The 27,697-nt window shown below is 45.4% G+C and overlaps 1 protein-coding gene across 1 annotated transcript in view; it reads right to left on the bottom strand.

Annotated features, from left to right (window-relative positions):
- Nucleotides 1-2,283: 2,283 nt before the first annotated feature.
- LOC138159129 (matrix metalloproteinase-17-like) overlaps nucleotides 2,284-27,697 on the bottom strand; it is a 66,026-nt gene continuing 40,612 nt past the window's right edge. The window contains exons 4-10 of the mRNA XM_069085432.1: nucleotides 21,379-21,662; nucleotides 20,291-20,467; nucleotides 16,721-16,820; nucleotides 11,385-11,467; nucleotides 8,496-8,648; nucleotides 5,415-5,672; nucleotides 2,284-4,168 (exon numbers count right to left, since the gene is read on the bottom strand). Coding sequence (XP_068941533.1) covers nucleotides 3,834-4,168; nucleotides 5,415-5,672; nucleotides 8,496-8,648; nucleotides 11,385-11,467; nucleotides 16,721-16,820; nucleotides 20,291-20,467; nucleotides 21,379-21,662 — 1,390 coding nt within the window. The 3' untranslated portion in view covers nucleotides 2,284-3,833. The remainder of the gene's footprint in view (nucleotides 4,169-5,414; nucleotides 5,673-8,495; nucleotides 8,649-11,384; nucleotides 11,468-16,720; nucleotides 16,821-20,290; nucleotides 20,468-21,378; nucleotides 21,663-27,697) is intronic.

The following is a 27,697-nucleotide window of genomic DNA, read 5'->3' as shown; positions in this document are numbered from 1 at the left end:
AGAGGCAATAAATAATCTTTCTATCTGCAGGCCAAAGTCAGACTCCAGACCTCAGCCTCTGAAAGTCCCCCCAAAGCTTGACTCTAGACTGACTTTGGAAGGCAGCTTGCTGATTTCTGGAGCCCGGATTTAGAGTCTGATCATTGTCCTTGGCCTGCCACTTCCATGACTCCCAAAACTGATCAGGGTAATTGGGTTCTAATCTTGGCTGTATTATTACTTCCTGTGTCACTTAGGGCAAATCAATTCCCCTGGGGTTGAGGGGGTGGGGCCAGTAGGACTTCAATTTCCTTTTTGGTCAGCAGAAGATTTTGGGCTGGGTGCTTTTCTTTTTCAGCTGTAAAATCTATGCTTTTACAATCCTAACCTCAGCTCCCAGACCAGGCAACTCACTCTTCCTCACTCTTGACCTCAGGCCTCAGTCACCAGACCCAGACACTGATTTAGCCCTCCAGGGCTATGGGGTAGGAAATTGCATCTGGTTCAGTGGGAGGGAGAGGCTTGCTGCTTTAGGGTGGGGACTAGGGCCTTTCCTGCTCAGTCTTAGAGATTGTTGGCCTTGTTTTTATGAAAGGGAAGGATTTCCTACCTCCTCCTTCCCCTCCCAGGGGCACCTTCATTTCCAATTCACTGGTACTTCTTAGTGTCTAAGTTGTATAGCCAGTTGTCCATTAAAGTGGCCTCTGGGACTACACTGTTGTACAGTATTAAGCAGGTATATTTGTACTTGTGTCCCCAGTGCCTAGCACACCCTTAACAAATGCTTGCTGATTGATTCTTCTCAAAGGTTATTTGAGGAGAGCAGAGGCGCTGGTAGCTCTTGCTGAGTGGGGAGATGTGCCATATGTCATCCAAAGACCATCCTGGTTAAATTCAGAGCAGGAGAGCTACATCAGGAAGGGTCCTCAGGCATCATCTAATCTCACCCCTGAATTTTACAGATGGGGAAACCGAGGCAGAGAAAGCTGAAGTACATGCTCATGCACCACAGGTTGGCTGTAGAATGATGGATGTTTTTAGAAAGTTCTGGAAAGTCTTGAAGACCATCTATCAAAGCACAGAGGTTGTAGGAGCATAGATTCAGACCTCCAAGGGCCCTTAGAGGCCTTGAGTCCAAAAACCAAGACAAAGGATTCTAACCTGTGAATCTGAATCAAGCTATCTTCTGTGCCTCTGGCCATCCCATGATCTTTGTGGGTGGAAAGAGCCCCCACATCAAATAAATCACAGAGCCTGTGAGGGGCTAATGACTAGATCAGGGGGTGCATGGGGCTGCTCAGTTTCTTGCTATAGGAGGGAGCTGAGAGCTTGAGTTGAAGCTGGGAGACTCAGGAACAGTAGCCAGGGCTGGGGCATCAGTAGGGACGCTCATTCACTGGCTCGTTCTAGTCTTGGGTCAGATGGGGACCCCAGAGACGAACCCAGGGCCCTGAGGCTACTCCAGTGAAGAGTACTGGTTTTGGAATCAGAGAATCTGGGTTCACCACATGCCTCACTTACTGCCAGAGTGAGCTGACAAATCACAGGGCTCTGGGTCTCTCTTTTTTTCCTTTGTAAAATGTGGGGGTTGGGAGTAGAAGGTCTCTGAGGTGCCTTCCAGGTCTGGATTTATGACCCTACAATCCTGAGGCCCTGGCCAATCCATGGGCCTGTGGGCCAAGGATCCCAGTGACCCTTGCGGGAACTACAGGAAATCAGGCTGCAACCACTAAACCAGTCCTGGAACTGAGATCTGAACACCTGGTTCCCAGTTTCTAGGGCCAGTCCTAGATGCTGTCTCTGCTGTCCCCTGGTGGCTAAATGCACAAATCTTTATTGCATTTCTGCAGCCCCTCTGGCCCTATCTTGAACCCTTCTGGGGATTCGACTGACCTTTGGAGGGTAGGGCTTTCTCCAACACAGCACCTCATCACACCACACTTCAGATAAGGAAGGGACAGACTCAGGGGCCACCCTGGGGCACAGGAGATAACTCTCGATCTCCTCCCTCTCCCTGCCAATCTCTGGCCATGACTGCCAAATCCTGGCATGGGAGAAACAGCCCTGGGCTGAGTCAGAGGATGTAGACTCTCCACCTGGCTCAGAAACTGACATGCTCTGTGACCTTAGCTGTCATTAATCCTCTCTAGGTCTCAGCTCCCTCTTTTGTAAAATGTGGGGGGGGGCAATTGGTTCTCAAACTTTTTGGTCTCAAAAAGTTATGTTTTATTCTCTTAAAAACGACTGAGGATCCCCCTCTACCCAAGAGCTTTTGTTTATGTGGGCTATATCTATCAATATTCATTGTATTAGAAATTAAAATTTCAATATTTATTGCAAAAATAGTTTTGACCTTGCAGACCCTCCAGAAAGGCTTTGCACTTTGAGGACCAGAATCATGGACATAAAAATGGAAAGGACCTTAGAAATCATCTTGTACAGCCCCTTCATTTTACAGATGAGGGGACTGAGGCCCAAGAGAAATGATCTGTCTAGATGAACATACCTAGTAAGTGTTTAATGCTCCCTAGAATCCACCCCCACCCTCCAAGTGGAGATGAGACTTGTCCCAAGGTTACAAACTTCCCAGTGAGGGGCAGCGAGGCAGGGCAGAAGATATAGCCCTGGACTTGGTGCCAGGATAGACCTGAGTTCAGAAACACAGACACACCCAGGGCTGACAAATCAAGAAGCAGGATGAGTCTACACAGCAAGAAACTCAGACATCAGAGCTGTATACAAAGCAGGAAGAGATTGTGTTTGATTGAAATACCACACACAGAGACAATGAGGTCCTCACCTCTTGAAGATGTCTAACCGCTCACCCCTGACCTGCCTTCTGGGAAGTTTCTGCTGAAGGTGGAGAGAAGGCCAATTGCAGGGGACATTGTGTTTTGCCTTCCCAGAGAAATGGGCCTCAGAGTGGGAGCAGCCATGGTCAGTAGAGGCCAAACCACTCCTGATCTTCTGTGGGGCTGAGCTGTTCTTGGATCAGTCTTTTAATGGCCATATTCTATCCCATGGAGCCCATGCCTCTAGGGTGAGCAAATTCCAAGGATAGAGCTGTCTTAGAACCATGGGGTACCTTGACAGCAAAGACTTGGATGTTTTCCAATAAAATACGAATGGCAAGCTGTGTTTGTACCCTGTTCTCCCATCTAACTGTGAGGTCAAGATGGTCATTTGGGGAGATGGGATGGACTTACCGATATTTCTTGACACTTAACTGAGGGTGGCAAGTCTTCTTGAGGGGAAAATAGATTACGTTTGCTTTGGGGATCCCCTGTTCTGTGGGCTCTTTCCCTGGGGGAAGGGATGATAGTGGTCAGATGGTCACTTCCCAGGAAGGGGCCCAGACAGCTGGGCCTTTGCTTCAGATATAGGGTTACAGGGCAAAGGCTGCCAAGTGACATTGGTTTTCCTTGTAGAGGCATTTTTCTGGGCCCTGGGGCTTGGAAGAGTGAGTTAGGGATCTCACTCTGTGTTTCTTCCTGTGTCTAACAGCCTTGAAAATTTACTTACTGTCTGGCCAGAGTCTGACCAGCTCCTCTAGGAAGATGGAAGACAACTGTGTTGCTTGCTACTTCCCACCCTCTCTCACCCCCTCCAGTTTCTGTGAAGCCAGGATGGAAGAGCTTTGGACCATGGGCTGATAGAGGCCTCCTCCTTATCTTCAAGATTGAGTTAAAAGAAAAGAGTTGATTGCAACTCCAAACTGCGCCATTTTCTCCTGGAGAATATCTCACCAGCCCTGGGAGGGGGGATCCCTGCCCTTGGGATCTGTGAGTGGGCTGTGAGTGGTCCCTGGGGGATCAACCCCAGCTCTTGCCTCTCCCAGCCCAGCATCAGTGGTATCATAGCACTGTGGCCATCAGGGCTGCTGTCCAGAGGCTGGCCAGAGCCAGCTGGGCCATGAGCAGCTTGGAGATATGCCCCAAAGAAGAAGCATTGGATGTGCAGGAGCAGACCTCATAACCACTGTCTGAGCGGCTCTCATCATGCTGGCCGGGCCTCGAGCGGGCCCCAGTCCTGGCTCCCTCGGCTCTGACTTCATTCTTAGGGCCATCGGCCTGCATGTCGCCACACACCAACCAGTCCTTGGCAGTGGACTGTGGGTAGCCAGGTGCGGCCTCCAGCTCACTGTCCAGTACTTTCCAGTAGTCTTTGCCCCTGAAGAAATACGAGGCCCCTGGGGACGAAGACAAAGACATCCATACATGGGGGGAGGGTGTTGGGATTGAGATCAGACCTTGCTCCCACTATTCCCACCCTTACAGACCATAGCATGCTCTTCTGAGGCCTGGCCAAGGGACCTACCCTGCAGGACGGTAGACTCAGACTAGACAGCAGAAAGGACTGCTCAATGGCACAGATTTTTGGCTAAATGCTGAGGTTGTTAGAAGGAATCTTCTCTGATCAGGGCATGTGCTCTGTGTGTGTGTGTGTGTGTGTGTGTGTGTGTGTGTGGCATAATGCATAGTGTATACATCTGTCTAGGTTTCTGTCACTAAATGTTCGTGTGTCTGGGTCTACATGCATATGTATTTCTAATGATGTTTAAGTGTGTACACTTGTCTAAGAGATTTAGTATATATACCATTGAGGGTAGGAGGATCCCCTCTCATAGGAGAACTGCCCCATGGGTAGCTGTCTCCTGGGGTCTCAGGGAACTTCCCTTGTTCTCTGAACCTCACTCTTATTGCATCTTAGGATATACAGATTTAGAGTTGGAAGGGATCTCAGAGGCACCTAGTCCAAAATCCCTCATTTTACAGAAGAAGAAACTGGGACCCAGAGGGGAAGTGACTTGCCCAAGGTCACCCAGGCAGTAGAATAACAGAGGTAAGATTTGTACCCAGTTTCCTTGTCTGTGAACCCAGGTTTTCTGCCTCTAATTCCTTTTCCATAATACCACACTGTCTTGCACTGTTCTCTAAATGTTGTATGTATGAGCTGTGTCTTCTCCCTCCAAGACTGTGAGCTCCCTGAGGGCAGGGCTGTGTCTCCATTTCCTCATGACCAACCACATCTGTTTCTCCTTAGACTGTAAGGTCTCCAGAGCTAGCGACCCTGGGTACCTTTGTAAGCATGTGCATATAGCTACTAGTGACTTCCTTTGGAAGGTTACTTTGTATCTACTTTCTATGTATTTCGCATATATAGCACCTATAATTGTATACATTGTCTCCTTCTTTAGAATGTAACCTCCTTGAGGGCAGGGATTGAGTATGTTGTTGTGGTGGTGGTTTTAGGACTTCTGGGTTCTGGTTCTAAGTGATCTGTAACCAGAACCACTCAATGGGGCCCCACTGAGGATGTGATTAATGTGGCCACAGCCCAACGACACAGGATTTGGGGCTGTGAATTTGGGGTGTGGGTGGGCAACATTTCTGAGCCTTTGATGGGAAACTTCCTGTGCTTGGCAGGGGACTCACCATCAGACCAGCGCATGGCATCGTCCAGGATGCTGGGGATCCCCTTCCACAGAGGGCTCTCTGCGGGGTACCCGGGGTCCATCCTCCGAGCATGGTCATCATAGCGCCAATACACATGGTCCTTAAAGAAATAAGTCTTGTCATTGTGGGCCCAGGAGAAGGCAGCATCGATGCCACCTGGCGGGAGGCTGAAGTCGGAGATAGGCCGAGGGTATCCTTCCTCAACGTTATTGTCTTTAAAGACCCAGTATCTGTCTCCTGGGGGGAGAGGAAACAGGCATGGAGCAAGAAAATGGCAGCTGTATAGTGGTGGGAGCTTGGGAAAGAAGGGGTGAGGTCAGCAAAAGGTAGTAGCTGGGGGGGGATGGGAAAAGATGGGGACAGTTGGAAATAGAGCTATCCCACGGAGGGATGGAGTGCATCTAAAAAGGCCTAGTGACCCAATCATCCCCTCAAACTCTAAACCCACGTGGTCCAGCAGAAAGAACACTGTACTTGGACTCAGAGCGGTTTGGTTCACATCCCCCGTCCTTGCAAACAAACCTTTGGGATCTTGGGCAAATCATTTGCCATCTCTGGGCCTTATTTTCCTCACTTAAAAAACGAGAAGGCTGATCTAAATTAGAAGTGACAAATGAGCACATTCCAGCCTCGACAGTGCTGAGTTCAGCCTCAACCAAATTAAAATGTAACTGGAAAAGATCTAACAAAATAAATAAGAAACAATAAAACAGATAATATTATGTTTTAAAACTAAGTTAAACTATGCAGCCAGCAGGCAGTCTTCTGTAGACATCAGTGGCCATTAATTGCCATTTAAATTTGTCGCCACTGACATAGACGATTGCTGAGGTCTGTTCCAACTTGGAATCTAAGACCCTGTAATCTTTCCTTTTACAGCCAAGGAAAGCTCCTTAAACCACTCTCCTGGCCTCTATTCCTCTCGTCTCACTCAGTCCTCAACCCCCTTGCACTTAGGCCTCCAACTTCTTCATTCAGCTGAAAGTGCTCTTTCCGAGGTTGTCAGTGATCTCCAAATGGCCACATCCAATGGCCTCTCCCTTCTCCAGTCTTCCTCCACCCAGACACCAAGCTGATATCCCTAAAACATAAGTCTGACCAGGTAACTCCCCTTCTCAAGAAGCTCCAATGGCTCCCTTTTGCCTTTAGTATAAACTACAAAATCCTTGCTAGATATTTAAAACCCTTTACTGTCTGTCTCTGCCCTACCTTTCCAGGCTTATTTCACATTACTCCCTTTCAATTTAGGTGGTGAAGTGGATAAAATGCTGGGGCTGGAATCAGCAATAGCATGAGTTCAAATCCAGCTCTGGGCAAGTCACTTAACTTCTGTCTACCCCAATTTTCTCATCTGTAAAATGGGGATGTTATTTGGTTGCTCCTTTGTGACCCCATTTTGGGGTTTTCTTGGCAAAGATACTGGAGTGGTTTGTCATTTCCTTCTCTAGCCCATTTTACAGATGAAGAAACCGAGGCAAACAGGCTTAAGTGACTTGCCCAGGGTCACATAACTGGGAAGTATCTAAGGCTGGATTTGAACTCACAGAGAGTCTTCCTGACTCCAGACTCAGGGCTCTATGCACCATGGCGCCACCTAGCTGCCTCCTAGGGTTTTGGTGAAGAACGAATGAGATAATATTTGTAAAGTGCTTAGCACAGTGCCTGGAGACACACACACACACACACACACACACACACACACACAGTGGTTCCAGTCTAATTGGCCTACTTGCAATTCCTTGTATAGGACTCTCCTCCCACTTCCATGCCTTTGCAAAGGTGGTCCCCCAAGTTTGGAATAATCTCCTTTCATCCTTCTTCCCCTTAGAAACATCAGTTTCTTCCAAACTCCATGCAAATATCGCCTTCTGTACAAGGCCTTTGTTGGCCCTTCGGTTGCTAGTGGACACTTTCCCAAAGACATTTTGTATTTATTTTGTGTACACTTTACATTTCTTTATATGACTCCATGTTGTTTCCCTGATAAGCTTCTTGAGGGCAGAGACTGTGTTGTTTTTGTCTCCATAGCCCCAGCATCCATACAGACCCTGAATATAGTAGGTGCTTAATAGGAGTTTATTGAATGAATGCAGAGATGCAGAGTAAGAATGCATTTGGGTCCTCTTCTCATTTCTCTTTCTACATTCTCAGTGATCGAATTAGCTCCCATGGGTTCACGTGGGTTCTTTTTTATTTTTTATTTTTTGCTTTTTTGGAGGGGGGAGGGCAGGGCAATTGGGGTTAAGTGATTTGCCCAAGGTCACATGGCTAGTAAGTGTTAAGTGTCTGAGGCCAGAATTGAACTCAGTTCCTCCTGACTCCAGGGCCAGTACTCTATTCGCTGCACCACCTAGCTGCCCCTCACATGAATTCTTGACAAAGATGATTCACAAATCTATACATCAGCCTTGCTATATAGCTGTAGTCCCACATCTCTAATTGCAGGCTGGGGTATCCTCAGCTGGATTTCCCATGGACATCTCAAAAACATTCTGTACACAATGGAATTCATTATCTTACCTTCTAAACCCACACCTCCTCTATTTCTCCATTAGACAGCTAGGTAGATAGAATGATGGGACTTGTAGTCAGGAAGACCTGAGTTCAAATCCAGGCCCAGACATTTACTAGCTAGGAAACTTTGGGTAAGTCACTTAACCTCTTAGCCTTAGTTTCTTAACAGCCTCAGTTTCCTTAATTCTAAAATGAGGATAATAACAGTATTTATCTCTTTGTGAGGATCAAATAAGTTAGTATTTGTAAAGTATTTGGCACAGTGCCTGGAACACAGTAGGCATTAAATGTTTGTTTCTTTCCTTCCTCTATAACTTTTCAGTGCAGTCTAATATTATATTAGTTGTTGTTGGGTTTTTTTTTGCTGTTATATCACACTGTTGAGTAGTCTTGAGTGTGATGTCCACTTAAACCCCCAGATCTTTTTCAGATGAGGTACTGTCTAGCCATACATTTTCCTTCTTGTGCCCATGAAGCTTTCTTTAAAAATTTAAGTTTCAGAACTCTCCTAGATCTCTTCCCTAGGTCAGGGTGGGAACCTCTCACCTTTAAAGAAGACAATCTTGTGGTCACTGGTCCTCTCATAGACAGCATCCACACTGTCCAGATGGAGCGGGAGACCCCTCCAGAAGCGGTGGATCTGGGCAGGCTGTAAGGAAACTAGGTGCCTGTCTCGGGTCAGCCTCCAGAAATACTTGCCTGGGAAAGGAGAAAGGACACGGGTGTGGGTGGGCACAGCTCACCACAGGCTGCTCCCCTCCCCCTTATCTTCCCATCTATCTGAAATACTCAAGATGAATTAGACTAATTCACAGTTAGAAGAGACTTTTAGAAAACCTCTAATATAAAACCTTACGATGGTTGGCACAATGGATAGAGTACTGGGCCTGAGTTCCTGAGTTCAAATCCAGCCTCAGACACTCACTAGCTGTATGACCCTGGGCATATAATCTTATTTGCCTCAGTTTCCTCATCTGTCAAATGAGCTGGAGAAGGAAATGGCAAACCACTCCAGTACCTTTTCCAAGAAAACCCCAAAATGGGGCTTGGAAAAGTCGGATATGATTTAAATGACTCAACAACAGCACGTGTCAGGGACTCTGATAAGCATTAGAGATACAGAGAAAGGCAAAAACAGTCCTCCCTCTTAAGGAGCTCACAGGCTAACGGGAGGGACAAGCAAAAACAACTGTGTACAAATGAGATGTGCTAGGTCTCTAGGTGGCATTCATAGAGCACCAGGCCCGTAGTCAGGAAGACTCATCTTTCCGAGTTAAAATCTGGCCTCAGACACTGTGTGACCCTGGGTATGTCACTTAACCCTGTTTGCCTCTGTTTCCTAATCTGTAAAATGAGCTGGAGAAGGAAATGGCAAAGCACTCCAGGTTCTCTGCCAAGAGAACCCCAAATGGGGTCACAAAGAGCCAGACATGACTGAAATGATCTGCCAGCAAGGATAAATTGGAGACAAATGGGTGTACACGAAGGAGTATTGACACGTATGTCCAAGCCCCCTAGCATGAGCACTGGAGCCAGGGAAGAGAATAAGAGCATGAATGAGCCAAGCGCTAAACTCCCGAGGAGAGAAGTGGCATGTCCTTGAAGGGGGTGTTCAGGGGCCACCCGAATTTCTCCTCAGACCACATAGCACCTTGCCTCTCCGACATTCAGGCTCCTCATCTACAAAGTGAGGGTGGGTGGGTGGAGCAGATGATTTCCACAGACCCTTCTTGTAGCGTCTTCACTGGCTGTCCCTCATTTTTGGAATATCCTCCATTCTCATTTCCATCTCTGAGTTTCCTTCTGGTTCCAGCTAATGTTCTACCTTCTACAGGAAGCTTCCTGGGCTTCCTTAATTCAAGCGTCTTCCCTCTGTGGACAACCACCGATTTATTCTGTGTGTATCTTGTTTGTACATACCGTGTTTCCCCGATAATAAGACACTGTCTTATTATTTTTTTTTGAAAGAAAAACACCAGAGGGCTTATTTTCAGGGGAGGGCTTATGTTGTCCTGCCTCAGCTCTCCTCCGCGGCACTGCTCTCAATGGCGCCAGCAAGCAAATCACTGGGGAAGAACGGGGGGGGGGGACAGTGCATACAGAGGGTACCGTAATGTAGCGTGTAGCACAGAGGATCACCTTCACTACAGTAGCAATCTCAATAGGGCTTATTTTCAGGGGAGGGCTTATTATAGAGGAATCTTACACAGTAAGGGGAGGGCTTATTTTCGGGATAGGTCTTATTATCGGGGAAACACAGGTAGCTGTTTGCTTGTGGTCTCCCTCATTAGACCGTCCTCTCCTCTAGAGCAGAGACTGTCTTTGTTTTCCCAGCACTTAGCACAGTGTCTATCAAACAGTAGGCACTTAATAAATGCTTGTTGACTTGACGGTTATTATCCTGGTCTTACAGATGGGGAAACTGAGGCACAGAGAGGTGAAGAAGCTAGTGAGCATCTAAGGCAGGATTCAAACCAAGTTCTTCCCAACTCTCAATCCAGTACTCTACCATGCCAGGCTGCCTGGAAAAGGAGGAAGGTACTGGGGGGGAGGGGTCAGTCAAAGCCAGTCCTAGGTAAGTGTATTAAGAGTACGGAAACATTACGCAATCAGTAAACAAGCATTTTTTGACCACTATTATGTGCTAAATGTTGCAGATATAAAATGACAGAGTTAGCCAGGGACAGGCAAAGACAGGACTCTGATGGTAGTGGAGAAGGAACTTGCATGCTCACACATGGACACAGAAATACAGACACCCTTAAAAATCTACACGCCTACCACACATATTCATTGTTCCCCACATAATAATGATAATAATAATAGAAAATTCATATGATATTTCAAGGTTTGCAAAGGATTTTTTGGTTTTGTTTATTTTTTTGGAGGGGGGAAGGCAAGGCAATTGGGGTTAAGTGACTTTCCCAAGGTCACACAGCTAGTAAGTGTGGTGCAAAGCATTTTACAAACATCTCATATGATTTATACAACAACCCTGTGCGGGAGATGCTATTGTCATCCTTATTTTTCAGATGGAGAAACTGAGGCTGAGAGAGAGGAAGTGACTTGACTAGGGTCATACAGCAAGGAAGTATTTGAGGCAGGATTCAAACTCAGGTCTTTCTGACTCCAAGTCCCATGATCTATTCATCATGACACCTAGTTGCCCATGGCACAGAAATACACAGACACTGATGTCGTCACATACATAAGAGTCCATTTACATGCATGATGTTTCACCAACTATCTTCACTAATTCGACTGCTCTGTCTCCCTCAGAAACCTTCTTCCAAGGGTCCGCTCTCCTCCTCACTCCTGTGTGTCCAGCCCCATTCTGGGCTCTGATGGAGGTGAGGATACATGTGTCTACCCTAATCGCCCTGGTCCTCAGTTTCCCCCATCTTCCAAATTGATACCCACTCCCCCTGCTGCTACCTTTGAAGAAGAAGGCTTCCCCTCGGATCTGGGCCACAGCATCAAAGTTAACATTGCATCGATGGGGTATGTCCTTCCTTAGCCTGTGGAGAGATCCCAGCCCCAGTCTGGTCAGATGAGGTCTTTCTCGGAGACACCAGTCCCCTTGCCCTCCTTCCATTATGAATAATTTACAATACCAGATAACCCCCACCCAAATCTGGATAATTTGTAGAAGCATAAGGGATCATTTAGTCCAACCCTGATAAAAAGTAATTACAACTCAAAACTATGAGTAATTTAAAAAACAACAGGGGACAATCTGAAGTGGCAGGGAACTCAACAACAATTTTTCCTAGCCCCTGGGCTACATGATGTGAATTTTCAAAAAGTCTGATTTGCTTTCCTAAATATTTTCGACTCAGTCAATTATTAACATGAACCTGCCTTTTCTGAGCCTATACTCATTGGTTTAAAAAAGCCCCAGCAACCATGGAGAAGTGCTTAGTACAGCGTCTGGCACATGGCAGGCATTTAATACATGTTTATCCATAGAATGGAAGAAGTGTTGAAAGATCGAATGAGGGCAAATGTCTAAATTTTAAAAAGGGGGTGGGGAGATGGGAATGAGATCTACAAAGAATATTATACCAGTGGGCTGGATTTTGATTGTGGTAAAATTCTTGCACATATATATTATTAAAGGGATGGTTACTGAACATCAAGAAAAGGAAGCAGCAGTCACAAAAAGTCAGATTAGTCTTTTTCTTTTCTTTTTTTTCTGGAGGGCAATTGGGGTTGAGTGATTTGCCCAAGGTCACACAGCAAGTTTTCATGTTAAGTGTCTGAAGCCAGATTTGAACTCAGGTACTCCTGACTCCAGGGCTGGTGCTCTATTTACTGTACCACCTAGCCACTCTTTAGTCTGACTTTTTCAAGCAAAATTGTTAGACTAACCTTATTTCCTTTCCTAACAGTTGTTCAACTGGTAGATCAGGGGCATACTTGAGATATGGCTTACTTAGGTTTTAGTTAAACATTTGATAACAGATTTCTTGTCATTTCTGTAGTCATTCATGACAGAATGCCAATTTGGTAGCAGGTCTCCAGTGGAGTGCCCCAGGGATCTGGGGTACAGGGTGGGCCTGTACCATATAAAAGTACAAGGCATCAATCAGTTTGACAAAGACGAATTGTCTGCTCCTCACTTCTGCAGATAACACAAAGTTGGGAGGTGTAGCTAAAATGTTGGATGACAGAGACAGGATCCAAAAACAATTCTGACTTAGCTATAAAATTTGGCTGAATCTAATTAAGATGAAATTTAATAGAGATATATATCTGGGTGCTTGGTTGCAAAGAGTCAACTTCACAGAGATATTGAGTGAGTTCAATGGAAGAACAATGGCTTTGGAGTCAAAGGACCTGGGTTTAAGGCAGTGGATAAAGTACTGGGTCTGGAGTCAGAAAGGTCTGAGTTCAAATACTGCTTCAGAGACTTGCTAGATGTGGAACTCTGGGCAAGTCATTTAACCACTACCTGCCTCAGTTTTCTTAACTATAAAATGGGGATAATAATAGTTCCTATTTCCCAGGGTGGTTGTGAAGATCAAATAAGATCATATTTGTAAAGTGCTTAGTATAGTGCCTGTCTCTCAGCTTACTACATGCTTTTTCTTTTTTAAGTCTTGTTTTGTTAACTGTGTGACCTTGGATAAGTACATCCTTCCTGGGCCTCAGTTTCCTCATTGGTAAATGATTGAACTATGTATCTCTGAGGTCCCTGCCAGCTCTAAATCTATGATTCTATATAAGATGGAGAAATAGTTAAGACAGTAGCTTATCTGAAGAAGATCTGAGGGTTTTAGTGTACTGCAAGCTCAATATGAGTCCATAGTCTGATAAGGCAGTCAAAAAAACCAGTTCTTTTTTTAAATTGCAAAGAGACATAGTATCTAGGAAAAGGGACTTCTAGTTCTTCTAGACTTTGCCCTAGTCAGGGATGGGGAACCTGCAGCCTCGAGGCCACATGTGGTCTTCTAGGGTCTCAAGTGTGGCCCTTTGATGAAAACTTCACAGAAGTTTGAATTTGGTCAAAGGTCTGCACTTAAGGATCTAGAGGGTCATATGTGAGCCTGAGGTAGCAGATTCCCCACCCCTGCAGCCAGACCCCAATAGGAATCTTAGGTTCAATCCTGGATGCTGCATTTCAGGAAGGCCATGGTGAGGTGGAGAACATCCAGAAAAGGGCAAAGTAACTAGAATGGCAAAGGGCCTTGAATCCATGTATGACAATCATTTGAAGGATCTGGGATTGTTTAACCTGGAAAAGAGAGGGCTCCTAGGAGACCTACTTGTGATCTTCAAGTATCTGAATGGTTAATTCAGGGGTGGGGAACCTGACTAGACAGCAGTTAAGTAGATGAAATAAAAGCATATGTGTATGCATGTGTATTTACCTATATCCATATCACAGGAGTCAGGAAGACTCATCTTCTGGCCTTCAGACACTTAATAGCTGTGTGACCCTGGGCAGGTCACTTCACCCTGTTTGCCTCAGTTTCCTCATCTGTAAAATGAGTTGGAGAAGGAAACGGCAAACCCTCCGGTATCTTTGCCAAGAAAATCCCAAAGGGGGGTATGAGTGATAAACAACTGACAAACAACAACAACAAAAATAAAGCCCACCTTCTGCAGGAAGCCTCCCTGAATCCTTCTTCATTCCAGTGCTTCCCTTCTTTTAATTATTTCCGATCATCCTCAATATTGCTTGCTTTGTTTTCCTGTTGTCTTCCCCATTAGACTGTAAGCTCCTGAGGACAGGGACTGTCTTTTGCCTCCTTTTATATCCCGAATACTTAGCACAGTGCCTAGCACATAGTAGGTGCTTAACAAAGGGTTACTGAATATATATATACATCTAACATATGGCATGTTGGAAAGCAGGTATTTGGTTACAAGAGATCTTGCTTTCACAGAATCGTTCCTGATATCCAGAAGACGGAAAAATGAGCAGCTAGGAGAGGATGAACACAATAGTATGGAACAGCATGGCAAGGAAAGCGGTTAGGTAAGAAAGAGGGCTGTTTTTAAACAAGCTGCACTGGGGAAAATAGGAAGCCCCCCCCCAAAAAGTTTTGTTGTTGCTCAGTCTTGTCCAACTCTTTGTGACCCCATCTGAGGTATTCTTGGCAAAGAGACTAGGATGGTCTGCCATTTCCTTCTCCAGGTCACTTTACAGGCAAGCAGTAACCCTGTAACTTGCCCAGGGTCACACAGCTAATATCTGGGGCTGGATTTGAACTCAGGTCCTCCTAACTCCAGGCCTGGCACTCTATTCACTGCACCACCTACCTGCCTCCTCCCGCCCCCCAAAGGGATAAGGGACAGATTCGGGTAGATGGGACAATGATATTTGAATCGAGAGAGAAGGCTGAGATGCTCAATTCTGATCTTGCTTTGCTTTTTCAACAAAGAAGAATGACCTTGGCACAGAAAATGATCAAACCAAAGCGGCCAACAAGGAATTGATACTCAGGATAATTAAGGAGATAGTAAGCAGATCTCCTACTGTTTTTGTGGAAAACATGGCAAGCTGGTAGACCAGAAGGTAATACAGTTAAGATTCAGAACTGGTCAGATGGCTAGACTCAAATTGTAATTAATGGCTTGATGTCAATGTGGTTGGAAGTCTCCAGTGGAGTACCCCAAGGATTTGCACTGTGCCCTGTGCTATTAAACATTTTTAATATTGACCTAGAGAAGGGCCTGCTCCTCAAATCTGCAGCTGCCATAAAGCTGGGAGGGACGGATAGCCAAAGCATTGGATAACATTGGGATCTAAAGGGATCTTGATAGTACTGTTAAATCTAATAAAATAAATATTTTAAATATTTATTTAAAAATAAAATAAATGGAAAGACATACTTGAATAAAAAATATCAACCTCACAAATACAGGCTGGGGAGGTGGGAATAGACAGATTTAGCCTTCACAAGTCTTGGGTTTGTATTTTTTTCTTCTTTGTTGAGTAGACTACAACCTCAGTGAGTCAGCAATTGCTGTGGTGGCCAAAAAGCCACTTTGTTCTTGGGCTCATTAAGAAAATGTAGAGCTTCCAGGAATGAGGGGGGCCTTGTCCCACTGTCCTCAGTACTGGATAGCACACACTGGAATATGGAATTGTGTTCTGTTCCAGGCACTATAATTTAAGAAGGACACACCGATGAATGGGAAAGTGTCCAGAGGTGAAGGGCATTGAATCTGTGTCATATGAAGGAGTTGGGGGGTTTTGAATAAAGAAAAGGGAAGACATGGGGAGAGGGAGGAAATTGTTGTCTTCAAAGTGTCTGAGAGGAAGGATTTGACTCGTCCTGTTTGGCCCAAGAGAGCAGAAGAAGGAATGATGAACAGAAATTGCCAGGAGACCAAGCTAAGCTCAGGAAAGACATCCTAGTGATGAACTCTGGCTGCTGTGTCGGAGGGGGAGGTGAGGGGTTGCCCTTCCTCGGAGATCTTCTAGCAGAGGTGCATTGATCACATGCCTGGAATGCTCTCCCTCCCTCATAGAGTTTCTCTCTTCTTTCGACACTAAACTCAGACACTGTCTTTTGCATCTGCTAATGCCCTCCTGCCAAAGTAGTCATTTTATAGCACTCCAAGCTCTGCAAAACACTATACATGGATATGTTGTCTCCCTGATCCTCACAACCACCCTAGGAAGGAAGTGCTATTATCATCCCTTAGAAAACTAAGACCCAGAGTTCCTTGTTCAAGGTCACAAAGCTAAATAAGTATCTAAGGCTGGATTTGAACTTAGGTCTTCCTGACTTCAGGTCTGATATTCTATCTACGTTGTGTGTGTGTGCGTGTATACACACATATCTGTATATATGTATATACACACACATATATGTGTGTGTTTTCACTTATCTATCTTTATGCTGTATATGTATTTATTTTTTTTATACTTGTCTTCCCACATAAGGCCCTTGCAAGTAGAGATTGTCTTATCTTTGTCATTGTATTCCTAGTACATACTTGCTCATTGGTTGATTGATAGAGGGGATTCCTTTTGGGTAAGAGTTGGACTAATGTCCCCTTAAGTCCCTTCCAACTCAGATTCTCTGGTTCCGTGCCTCTGGTTGGGTAGGGGTAGTAGAAGGGCACAGGTGTAAACTGGGGGTTGGAACCAACCAACATGATGGAAAACATTCCCTTCCAACACTCCTCAGAGTGGAGAATCTGTATTCAGATGTTGAGATAGTGAAGGAGGGTTTGCTGGGGAAAGACACAGCCTTCTCTGAGGGGAAGTTCTTCTCCCGCTCCCCCCACTTCAGGGTGACTTGGTGGCTCACGGTATGGTGGTGCGGTTGTCCGGGAGCTCTGGGAGAAAGGGGTGATCCTCGCTCTCGGTGACCTCTGGCTTGGCTGTAGGGGAGACTGACTCCCGGACACCTGCGGCGGGAAATAAGGAGAGAAGTGAAAAATTTTGCAGTACCCTCTCGCCAACCTCCATACTCAAGTCTTCTCCCTCACCTCTCCTACTGGTCTTTCCCTCTCTTCCCCAGCCTCCCCGTCCAACTCAGGACCAAAGAAAGTGAAAGAAGGACAAGAAAACTCTTCAGAAACCCCTGCAACGTCGAAAAATGCTAAGTAGGGACAACGCAGTGTAGAGGGCTGGGAGCCAGGACACCACTCACTCATCACTCACTCATTTTAGGAATTTGGACAGGAACTCTAATCCTACTGCAGAGATCTCCAATATCATCTGCTTTGAAAAATCACTATGGTACTTTGAACAACATGATATTTATTCAAAAAAGCCACTCAAAACCACAATTCCTGTTTGAATCTCAGGGTCCTTCTCTGAAAAATAGACTAATACTATCTACCTTACTGGGGGTCGTGATGATGAAGTGAGAGCATCCTTGACAATCCCTCTTTGAAACATCTGTGGAATCCATCCCCACCTTCTCTACCCCAGCTGCAGCTAGCTAGCCCGGGCTCTCATTACCAGCGACCTGGCAGACTACAATTGCTTCCTCCTGAGTCTTCCAACTTTCATTTTCTCCCTCTCCAATCCATCCTCTTTCACATCACTGTCACTAAAAGTCTTTCTTACACATAGATCTGTCTGTTTATCTCTCTTCTCTGTTCAAGGATCTTCAATGTCTCCCTACTACCCATTGAGTAGCCTGGCTATCCACCTCCAGAGAGAGAATTGATCAACTCTGAGAGCAGATTGAAGCATGTTTTTTTTCCCACTTTCTTTATTTTTGTTGTTTTTTTAAGACACATTTTGTATGACTTCTGTATAATGGGTATTCTATTGCTTGTCTTCTCAATTGATGGGAGAGGGAGAGAATTTGGAACTCAAAAAAATGTTAAAAATTGTTGTTGTTCAGTAGTTTTTCAGGTGTGTCTGACTCTTTGGGACCCCATCTGGAGTTTTCTTGGCAGAGATACTGGAGGGGTTTGCCATTTCCCTCTCCAACTTATTTTACAGATTAGGAAGCTGAGACAAATAGGGTTAAATGACTTGCCCAGGGTCACACAGATACTAAATGTTTTGAGGCTAGGTTTGAACTCAGGAAGGTTAAAAATCAAACAACAGTAAAGAGAATCTAAAAAAAAAGAAAGAAACATTTAGAGAAATAATACCCTTTCCCCCCTCCTCCTAAAAAAATCCTTAGCCTGGTATCTGAGGGGCTCCACCCCTCTCTCCCAACCTTCCAGTCTTACATCATACCTCTTTGTGTACTCCACAGGTAGACCAACCAAACTGCTATTTCTCTATATCTTTACTAGGGTCTATGCTCTCCTGTTTCTGTGCCTTTCGGATCAAGTCATTCCCTGTGCCTGGAAATGACCTCTTATCCATCTCAAATGCCACTTCTAACAGGAAGATTTCCCAGATTTCCTAGGTTGGTAACAATCTTCCTTCTTGGAACTCCTACAACACTTTATCTTGTAATCCTTAGACTCATAGTTTTAGATCCAGAAGGGACCTTAGGGTCAGGACACTGAGGACCAGAGATGTGACTTGCCCAAAGCTACACTTGAATATATTTATATAATAGTGCATATGTTAATTATTTTTTTTCAGTCTCATTCCCTACCTAGACTTCAAGCTCTCTGAGGACAAGGACAGAGTCTTAGCTAAACTTTGTATCATTCAAAGTGATTTATATCACTCAATTTTTTAATCACTCAATTAGCACAGACCTTGGCATCCAATCAGCACTCAGTATGTTTGCTGAATAACTGATCTGTAGAATTAATCATCTAATAAATCTGTGTGGCATGCTCTAGGTTGGCATCATCAGAATTCTCCAGAATTCTCTTGGCTTACACCTCAACCAAGGCTTCCACACTGGTCTAACCACCAATGCCCTGAAAAGGGATTTTTGCTCTTGGATGTCCCTTTTCTGACTGGTGATTATGGTGGCACTGAAAGTCCTGTCCATACTTCACCCTGTCACCTCCTCTCAGGTCACCTTTTCCATAAATGACCTCTGGGCAAATGCCCTTTCCTTCCCCCATCACTCCCACCCCCAATCTAGAATCATGGTCAAGTCAGTTCTGCCATTATTCCTGGATGGGATACGTCTGTCTATTTCCCTTTGGCTCAACTCACTATCTCTGTAATTTCCCAGACCAGAATGTCCCTTCTGCTGGCCACTACTCCTTTCTCCCATTAGAATGCTCATTGAAAGCATGGACTGTTTTTGCTTTCATATTAGTATGCTCAGAGTTTAGTATAGTGCTTGGAATGTAGGAGGCTCTTTGGCTTTTAATATAGTATTTTATTTTTTCCCAATTACATGTAAGGACAATTTTTAACATTCATTTACAATGTTTTTCGAGTTTCAAATTTTCTCTCTCCCTCCCTCCCTAAGATGCTAAGCAATTTTATAAAGGTTATATATGTGTAATCCTGTAAAACATATTTCCATATTAGTCACGTTGTGAAAGAAGCAGATGCAAAGGAAAAAAATATGAAAGAAAGTGAAAAATAGTATGCTTTGATCTGCATTTAGATTCCATAAGTTTTCTCTAGAGGCAGATAGTATTTTTAATCAAGAGTCCTTTGGAATTGCTTTGGATCATTGTATTGCTGAGAAGAGCTAAATCCTTCATAGCCGATCATCGTACAATATTGCTATTACTTCATAAATGTTCTCCTGGCTCTGCTCACTTCACTTTGTATCAGTTCATATAAGTTTTTCCACATAGTAGGCTCTTAATAAATGTTTTCCCCTCCCATTTATTCTGAACTGTCTTTGATTCTTTAGAGTTTATATACAAAATCTTACCCTAGTTCACAAGCTCAAACCTGATTTTACCTACCTGTCCTTTGATGCTGGCTGCTGATTATTATCAAGAAATCGAATACAAGTCATTGGGCCCTGCTGACCACTTTTTTTTTTTCACTATCAGGCTAGTAGCTTATCTGTAAGGATGAATGATGACCAGAGGGTATGGGTTCTGTCCTGTGTGGAATCCACCTAGCCCCTGAGACAGAACCCTGTCATCAGGCTCTGGGCATAGACTAGGGGCAGATGCTGTCTTTGCTCTGGTCCCTGTGCCTTGACCACTGGCTCAACTATTTGCATTTGTTAAGCCACTGGGTCTCCATCCCTCCTTAGCATTCTTTCCCCTGACTTTCCTTTGAGATATGCAGTTTGAATGAAATGAGCTCATTGGGAAGCCTGACCACTCCAATGTGATCAGGTGGTCTCATGTCCTGCTCCCCTCTGACCCCTCCTCCCATCCCAGTGTGAATGCCTACAAAGTCTAAGCTTCAGCCTTGGATAGAAGGTGGGGAGGCTACAGAGAGTCAGGGAGGCCTGAGGTTACTGGGGGTGGGTAGAACATGAGTCAGCAAAAGAGAAGGAAGGGTCAGGGCTGGGTGCCAAGCTCACCATACAGTTGCCAGATGCGGACTTTGTCCTCGTAAGGCAGGTCATATTTCAGGGGATCACCCACGGGACCCTGATAATAGGGTCTCATGATGGACTGTATGGCCGAGATGTGGGTGAGCCCAATGGCGTGGCCAAACTCGTGGACAGCCACAGCAAAGAGATCCGTCCCATGAGCATCTGAGGAAACATGAGAATACCTGTTAGGTCTCAGACCAGGTCAGGATGGGGCTGAGGGCTCCCTGGTAGCCAGCTCAGCTGCTCCAAGCACAGGATTTGGGGTTATTTCTGGGTACACATACAAGCAAGAGCCTCAGAGCTTAGCACAGTGTCTGGCACATAATACACACTTAACAAATTGATTGATTGACTGAAGAGACCCAGGGGACTCCCTGGGATGTACCTTCAATTTCTCCAGTCTGAATCTTGATTATTCAGGACTATAGGACTCTGGTCCTGGAACCCTGGTAAGATTCCTTCTCCCATCAGGCCCACCCCAGACCCTGCCCACTATTGATCCCATCAGTATCTCTACTTCCCACCAGTACATTCTAAGGGGCCCTGTGCCTTTCTGCTGACCCATTCCCTGTACCCTCATAAGGACCACCAGGCCTTTCTATCTGCCCTGCATCTGAAGTCTTCTCTCTGTGTTGTCTCCCCAGTAAGAATGGGAGCTCTTTGAAAAAAGGGATCATTTAACTTTCTATTTATATTTTCTGTGCTCATGTGCTGTGCCTGACACATCTCAAGTGCTTAAAAATATGTTTTTCAATTCCACTCCGTGCCTGTGTGAACATGGATGGGCAGAGGTGTGTGAGAGAACAAGGGCGTATTTTATATTTATAGGTGGATGTGTGCCTGGCAAAAGGCAGGAGGAAGGAAGGGAAGGAAGTTGGATGGGGCCTTTGTGGGCTTCCTTCAGCATGTGGCGTGTGGTCTTCCACACCGGGGGTGTATGGTGCCAGCATGGACTTTCTTAGGCCTTGTGGAGTTAGGGTGGGTCCCTCAGGGCTGGGAGGGATCAGTGTGGACCCCTCAGATGATGTGAGGTTGATTTGGGATCCCTGAGCTATGTAGGGGTTGCTCCCCACCTGAGGATCGGAAAGTCCAGGCCTCATCATCATCAAAGTGGGTGTCTCCAGCAGTGTGGTGGTCTCCAGGAAAGAAGGCATGGGCCACGGTGCCCCCAGGGCCATCAAAGGGGTAGCCATCATTGTGGTCCGCCTTGGAGAAGTCAATCTGGATGTCGGCATTGCTACCTGCTACCTCATGGAAGTTGAGTGGCGTGATGTCACTCCACACCTTTAGGGCATAGTACATGAGTGCCCGGACTGTGTCCCGGCCCAGTGAGGAATCCCGTGGGAATGTGCGAACCCTGTTGGAGAGCAGAGAATGGCAAAGCCTGAGTACACCTGGCCTCTGGCCTGGTCTGAGGCTGTCCCCCCCTTTCACACAAGTCAGAGGGCCTAAATGCTCAGCATAGGGGCCTCATTCCCTTGGGGTGTAACCATTGCCCTCTTCCTGGCTTTGCCTCTCACAGTAGGGACTATGTTGCCTCCTCTCTCTCAATCTCTCCTTCCCCATCAGGAATGGAATGTGGAGAATTCTAACTGTCCCCTCATGGGAAGGGATTGTCCCAGGAGGTGGGCTGTCCCTCACTGGACTCCTTCAAACAAAAATTGGTGTTGAATGACCACTCGTATATATGATAAAGGGAATTAAGAAATGGCAGGGTACATAGAACATTAGACTTGACATCAGGTATCCCTGAATTCAAATCTTTATTCAGATATATACTAGTGACCCTGGGCAAGCCACTTAAAAACAAAACCCCATTGTACCTCAGTTTCCTTACCTGTAAAATGGAGGAAGGAACTGAGCTCGATGGTCTTTGAGATATCTTCTAGCTCTGAAATTTATCAATTATTCATGAATTCTTGTTCAGCTACAGGTTTGAACTAGATGGCTTTTCTGGTCCCTTTCCAATTGTAAGACTGTGACATACTATTTGCCTTTAAATATTTAGAGATGACAGATCTTCTGGGGACAGCCAGGCAGTGCAGTGGATAGAGTACTGGGCCTGGAGTCAGGAAGACCTGAGTTCAAATCTGGCCAGAGACACCTAGCTATGTGACCCTGGGCAAGTCACTTCACCCTGTTGGCCTTAGTTTCCTCATATGTAAAATCAGGTGGAGAAGAAAATGGCAAACCAGTTCAGTATCTCTGCCAAGAAAATGCCCAATGGGGTCATAAAGAGTCAGACACGCCTGAACCACAAAAAAAGATTCAGAGCAAGATGGGACTTTAGATGTCATCTAAAGTCCAAACCCACTTGAGCAAACTGAGACCCAGAGAGGTATGATGACTTGCCCAAAGTCAAATGAGTAGTAACAGGCAGAGGGAAGTTTTGAACTCAGGTCCTGTGACTCCAAATCAAGGGCTATTTCCACTATACCTTGTTGTCTAATGTGGATAAAGAACCAGACTGGTACTCTGGACAGAACTAGGGATAACAGGAAGAAACTTCCAATGTAAGGAAACACTTCCCGACACTTGGGGCTGATCACCAGCAGAGTGGGCTGGAGGAAGTGCATTCCCATTCTCTGGAAGTCTTCCAGCAGAGGCTGGATGACCTCTCCTAAGAGAAGGTTGTGGAAGGGATTCAGATTCAAGTGCTGTTTGTCCTGGGCAGTGGCTGAGGTGCCCTACAGCTCTGAGATGCTGTGATTCTGGGACAGAGAAATATCCGGATGCCATAAACGTCCTGTAAATGCCCCGACAAAGCTTTATTCTCCTCAAGCAGGGCTGAGAGTGTGTGCAAAGAGGTATCAGGGAATAAGACTATGTAGAGGGAGCAGAAGAGGACCCTGGAAAAACTTGGTCAATTAGGTTCACCAGAAAGATGATTTCTTTTGATTTTATACAATCAAAATGATCCATTTTACATTTCCTAATGCTTTCTCTATAGTTTGGTCCTAAATTCTTCATTTACCTACGTTGGATTGTCTCAGGGAGGGGAAAGGGAAGGCATAGAATTTAGAATTCAAAACTTTAAAAAAAAGTTAGAAATTGTCAGCATGTAGTTGGGGGAAAAGATAAAATATCATTTAAGAAATAAAAAAGAGAAAGATGATTTCTAAAGTTTCTTTCATCTGTAATCATCTAGAAATCTGTGAAATCCATATTTCTTATTAATCTGGGCATGAGCACAAGGAGGGATGAGTGGTATCCTGCGTCTGTGACTGAGGTTTCATGGGGTTATTCATTTAGTCTACCTTTCACCCAGGGGCTAAGGGGCAGAGCCAGATTTTACCCCGGTCCTCAGACTCCAAATTCAATATTCTTTCCATTATAAACTTTGCTCTTTGGGCAATGAAGGAGAATCTGTTCCCCCTCTAATGAGGGGAAACTTTAATTCCTGAGGCAGAACATCCCATTGGGTCATATTAATCAGTGACCCAATGACTTCAATTCCTCTGACCTCCTGGTCCAAAACACTCCTCTTTGGCTACCACTCTTCTAAATGTGATGTCTTCTTCTATTAGAATGTAAACTTTCTGAGGGCAGGACTATCTTGTTTGCTTGTATTTGTCTGCTTAGTGCCAAGTACAGCATCTGATACATAATATGTTTAATAAATGCCTATTCATTCATTCTCTTCCTAAGAGGATCATAGGTTTAGAGTTGGAAGGGAGTTTTGATCAGTTCAATACCCCTCATTTTATAGTTGAGGAAACTGAAGGCCAGAGAGGTTAGATGATTCTCCCCAAGTCACACAGGTAGTAAATGGCAGTCAGGATTTGAAGTCAGGTCCAGCTCTCTTTCTACTGAACCAAAGAGGCTGAGTTTCCATGGTCTTAGGCACTGGGAAAGAGCTAATAAGATTTTGGAGCTGGAAGGGACCATGAAGACCATTCCAGTCCAACTCTCCCATTGTATGGATGAAGAAAATAAGGCCAGCATAAAGCAAGGTAGTGGCACAGCTGGGACCTGAGCTCACTTGCGCAGTGCCTATTGCCCCAGGGTCCTTCCACAGAGCAGGCCTCCCTTGATCCATGGATCACTTTCTATCAGAGGCCCCTTCCCCTCTCAGGGGTGGAGTCTCCTCCAGGTGGGAAGGGAATCAGGCCTGGCCTTAATAAGCTGCTTCCTGACACCTTTGGATGATTGCCTGCTCTGTCCTTCCTCTGGCTTTCACTCAAAGTTTTCCATTTCCAGATTAATTTAATGCAGCTACACCTAATGAATGTGTTGGCTTCCAAGGGTCTCAGTCAGGCCTGTGCAGTCATCATTTGGCAGATACCGTGGGAGGGCTGTGGCCTGAGGGAACCTATGCTGGGAAGCCAGGAATCTTCAAAGGTCTGAGGCCTGAGGAGACACTCAGAGGAAAAGGGTCTCAAGGGGCTACTTTGAACTTCAAGACTGGCTGACCCACAAAGGGCTGTGGGATGGCGTGCTGAATCCTAAGGAAGGAGGCAATGGGGTCTAAGTAGTTGAGATTATTTGAGGCCAGGCTGAGCCTCTCTTCTAAGAAAGGGCTGCAGAGGAGGAATGGGGCTGGAGAACATTTAGATTCTTCCTTCCCCTTCCCCTCCCCCTTCTCTCCCCACTTCCCCCAAATGAAACCACATTCACTGATTCAGTATTAGTTTCTTCCTGTCCCAAGTCACCAAGGGAAGAAACTAGGTCCAAATTCTCCAAGGCAAATTTCACCTGCCCCAAATGCCTTTGTAATCAACGACTATAGTCGTAAGGAGCTAGCCCTACACACACACACACACACACACACACACACACACACACACACACACACACACACACACACACACACACAATCATTCAGTCATTCACTCAACCAACCAACAGTTATTAAGCCACCTTATATACAGAGATCACTTTGCAAGATACATTTGGATTGTGGGGGAGATGAAGTTTAGATGAGATGGGATCCTTGCCCAAAGGCAGGAGGTAAGATACAAAAACAGACACAAAATCCTCCAGTCTGAGTGTTGGAAGGGCGATTGATCAATATATATCAATTAGCCTATCACCAAGTATTTATTACAGGCTTGCTCTGGGCCAAGCCCTGTCGCCAGGGGATGGTGATATGAAGGCAAAGGTAAAATAGTCCTTGACCTCAAGAATCTCATCTATATTGTACCCAACATGTATTTATCATTCAGCCTCTGCCTGAAAGCCTCTAGCAATAGTAGGGAGCTAGGTAGTTCACTGGACCTGGATTTAAGAAGACCTGAGTTCAAATCTGGCCTCAGAAACAACCTAGCTGTGTGTCCCTGGGCAAGTCATTTAATTTCTGTCAGCTTTAGTTTTTTCATTTGCAAAATGGGAGTAATAATGGGGGTAAAATGGGGGCGCCTGCCTCTCAGGGTTGTTAACTTCTGTCTCCCTCAGTTTTCTCATTTGCAAAATGGGGGTAATAGCAGCATCGACCTCTCAGGGTAGTTGTGAAGATGAAATATGATATATTTGCACTTTGTTGAGTGGTATCCAACTCTCTGTGACCCCATTTGGGGTTTTCTTGGCAAAGATACCAGAGAGGTTGGCATTTCCTTCTCTGGCTCATTTTACAATTGAGGCCAACAGGGTTAAGTGACTTGCCCAGGGTCACATAGCTAGGTGTCTGTGTCTAAATTTGAACTCAGGTCTTCCTGACTCCAGGCCTGGCTCTCTATCCCCTGAGCCATCTAGCCATCCTTAATATTTGCACAGTGTTGTGTCAACCTTAAAGTGCTATATAAATGCTAGCTATTAATAAGAAGGAGTTCTAAGGCTGTTCATTCCACTGCAGTAGCTCTTAACATTAGGAATAACAGCCATTGAGCCTAAACTTGGCTCTGTGTCCTTTCCCTTCCTCCTGGTTCCTAGTTTTGTCCTCTGAGGTCAAGCGGAGCAGGCCTCAGCCTTCTTCCATCTTTGAAGACAGATGTCAATCCCATTCTCTCCACCCCCACCCCTCTTATGTTTTCAGCAGGCATCATTGAATAATTATAATCCAATCCTATTGAGGACACACTATGAGCCAGGCACAGTAGTAGTAAATAGGGAGATTACAATGTTGGAGTTGAGTCAGTCCCTGCCCTCAAGTAGCTCACATTCTAATAGGGAATAGAGACAGACATTACAAGAAGATCATCCATTCAGAGCTGGAGAAGATTCCAAAGGCCATTGGGTCCAGTCCTCTTATTTTACAGCAAGGGAACTGAGACCCAAGAGAGTCTAATAGGTAGAAGTGGGACCTAGAACCTCAAATTCTAGAATTAGCTTTCTCTCCACTGTACTACAGAAAAGAATCAGGAGAGGATGGTATCTGTAAAGTCAAGGGTGAGAGAATATTGGGTAGGAGTGGGTGGTCAACAGGGGCCCAAACTGCAAAGAGATCAAAGAGGACAAAGACTAAACAAAACAAAACAAAACATTGGAACTGTTGGTTGGGTCATCAGTGAACTTTGAGAGACCGGTTTCAGTTTGCAATGGGTTGAGGAGAAAGTGGGTAGTGAGAAAGAGGAGGCATCAGGTGTAGACAACCTTTCTAAAAGTTTTGTCAGTGAAGGGAATGAAGAGACCTGGGCTGTTAGTTGAATGGGATCAATGGGATTGTTTTTGGAGGAGGGAAGGCAAGGCAATTGGGGTTAAGTGACTTGCCCAAAGTCAAACAGCTAGTAAGTGTGTCAAGTGGCTGAGGTCAGATTTGAACTCAGGTCCTTCTGACTCCAGGGCCAGTGCTCTATTCACTGCACCTCCTGGCTGCCTCAACCCCTCACCCCCCCCTTTTTTTTTTAAGGATTGGAGAAACCTTAGCTTGTTTATAGGCTGAAGGGAAGGAGCCAGTGGAGAGATTGAATATGCCTGAAGGAGAGAAGCTGATTGATGGAGTAGGGTTCTGAAAGAGGAAGGAGGGAGGGAGATTGAAGTTACAAGGCAGAGGGATCAGTCTTGGTGAGAAATGTCTTATTTTGTGACTGGAAAGAAGAAGGAGAGAAGGGTTGATGAAGCCTCGAAGGTCTGACGGATGGAAGGAAAGGGCTGAGGGGGATGCGTGACCTCGGGATGAGGCTGGGACAGCTGTTGTGAGGGCTTGGTGGTGGAGGGTTTGAGGACAGAGATGGCTGGACAGACACACCCAGAGACATGCAGACAGGGACACAGATAAACACATACCCACACCTATGTAAGGCCATGACTAGAAAGATGGACCCCCAGAGACATGCAAGTGGAACGGCACAGATAATGATGATAGATCATAATTAACATTTACATACCATCTACTATGTACCAAGCACTATGATCACCATTTTACAGATATTGTCTTATTTGATCCTTATGGTAACCATGGGAAGTAGGTGCGATTATTATTCCTTAATACAGATGAGGAAACTGAGGCAAAGGTTA

The sequence above is a fragment of the Petaurus breviceps genome, unplaced genomic scaffold (genome assembly GCF_028583685.1).
Source record: "Petaurus breviceps papuanus isolate PSGF00001 unplaced genomic scaffold, PetGlider_PUasm1.0 101, whole genome shotgun sequence".
NCBI classification, from domain to species: Eukaryota; Metazoa; Chordata; class Mammalia; order Diprotodontia; family Petauridae; genus Petaurus; species Petaurus breviceps.
This window is presented reverse-complemented; position numbering and strand designations above follow the sequence as displayed.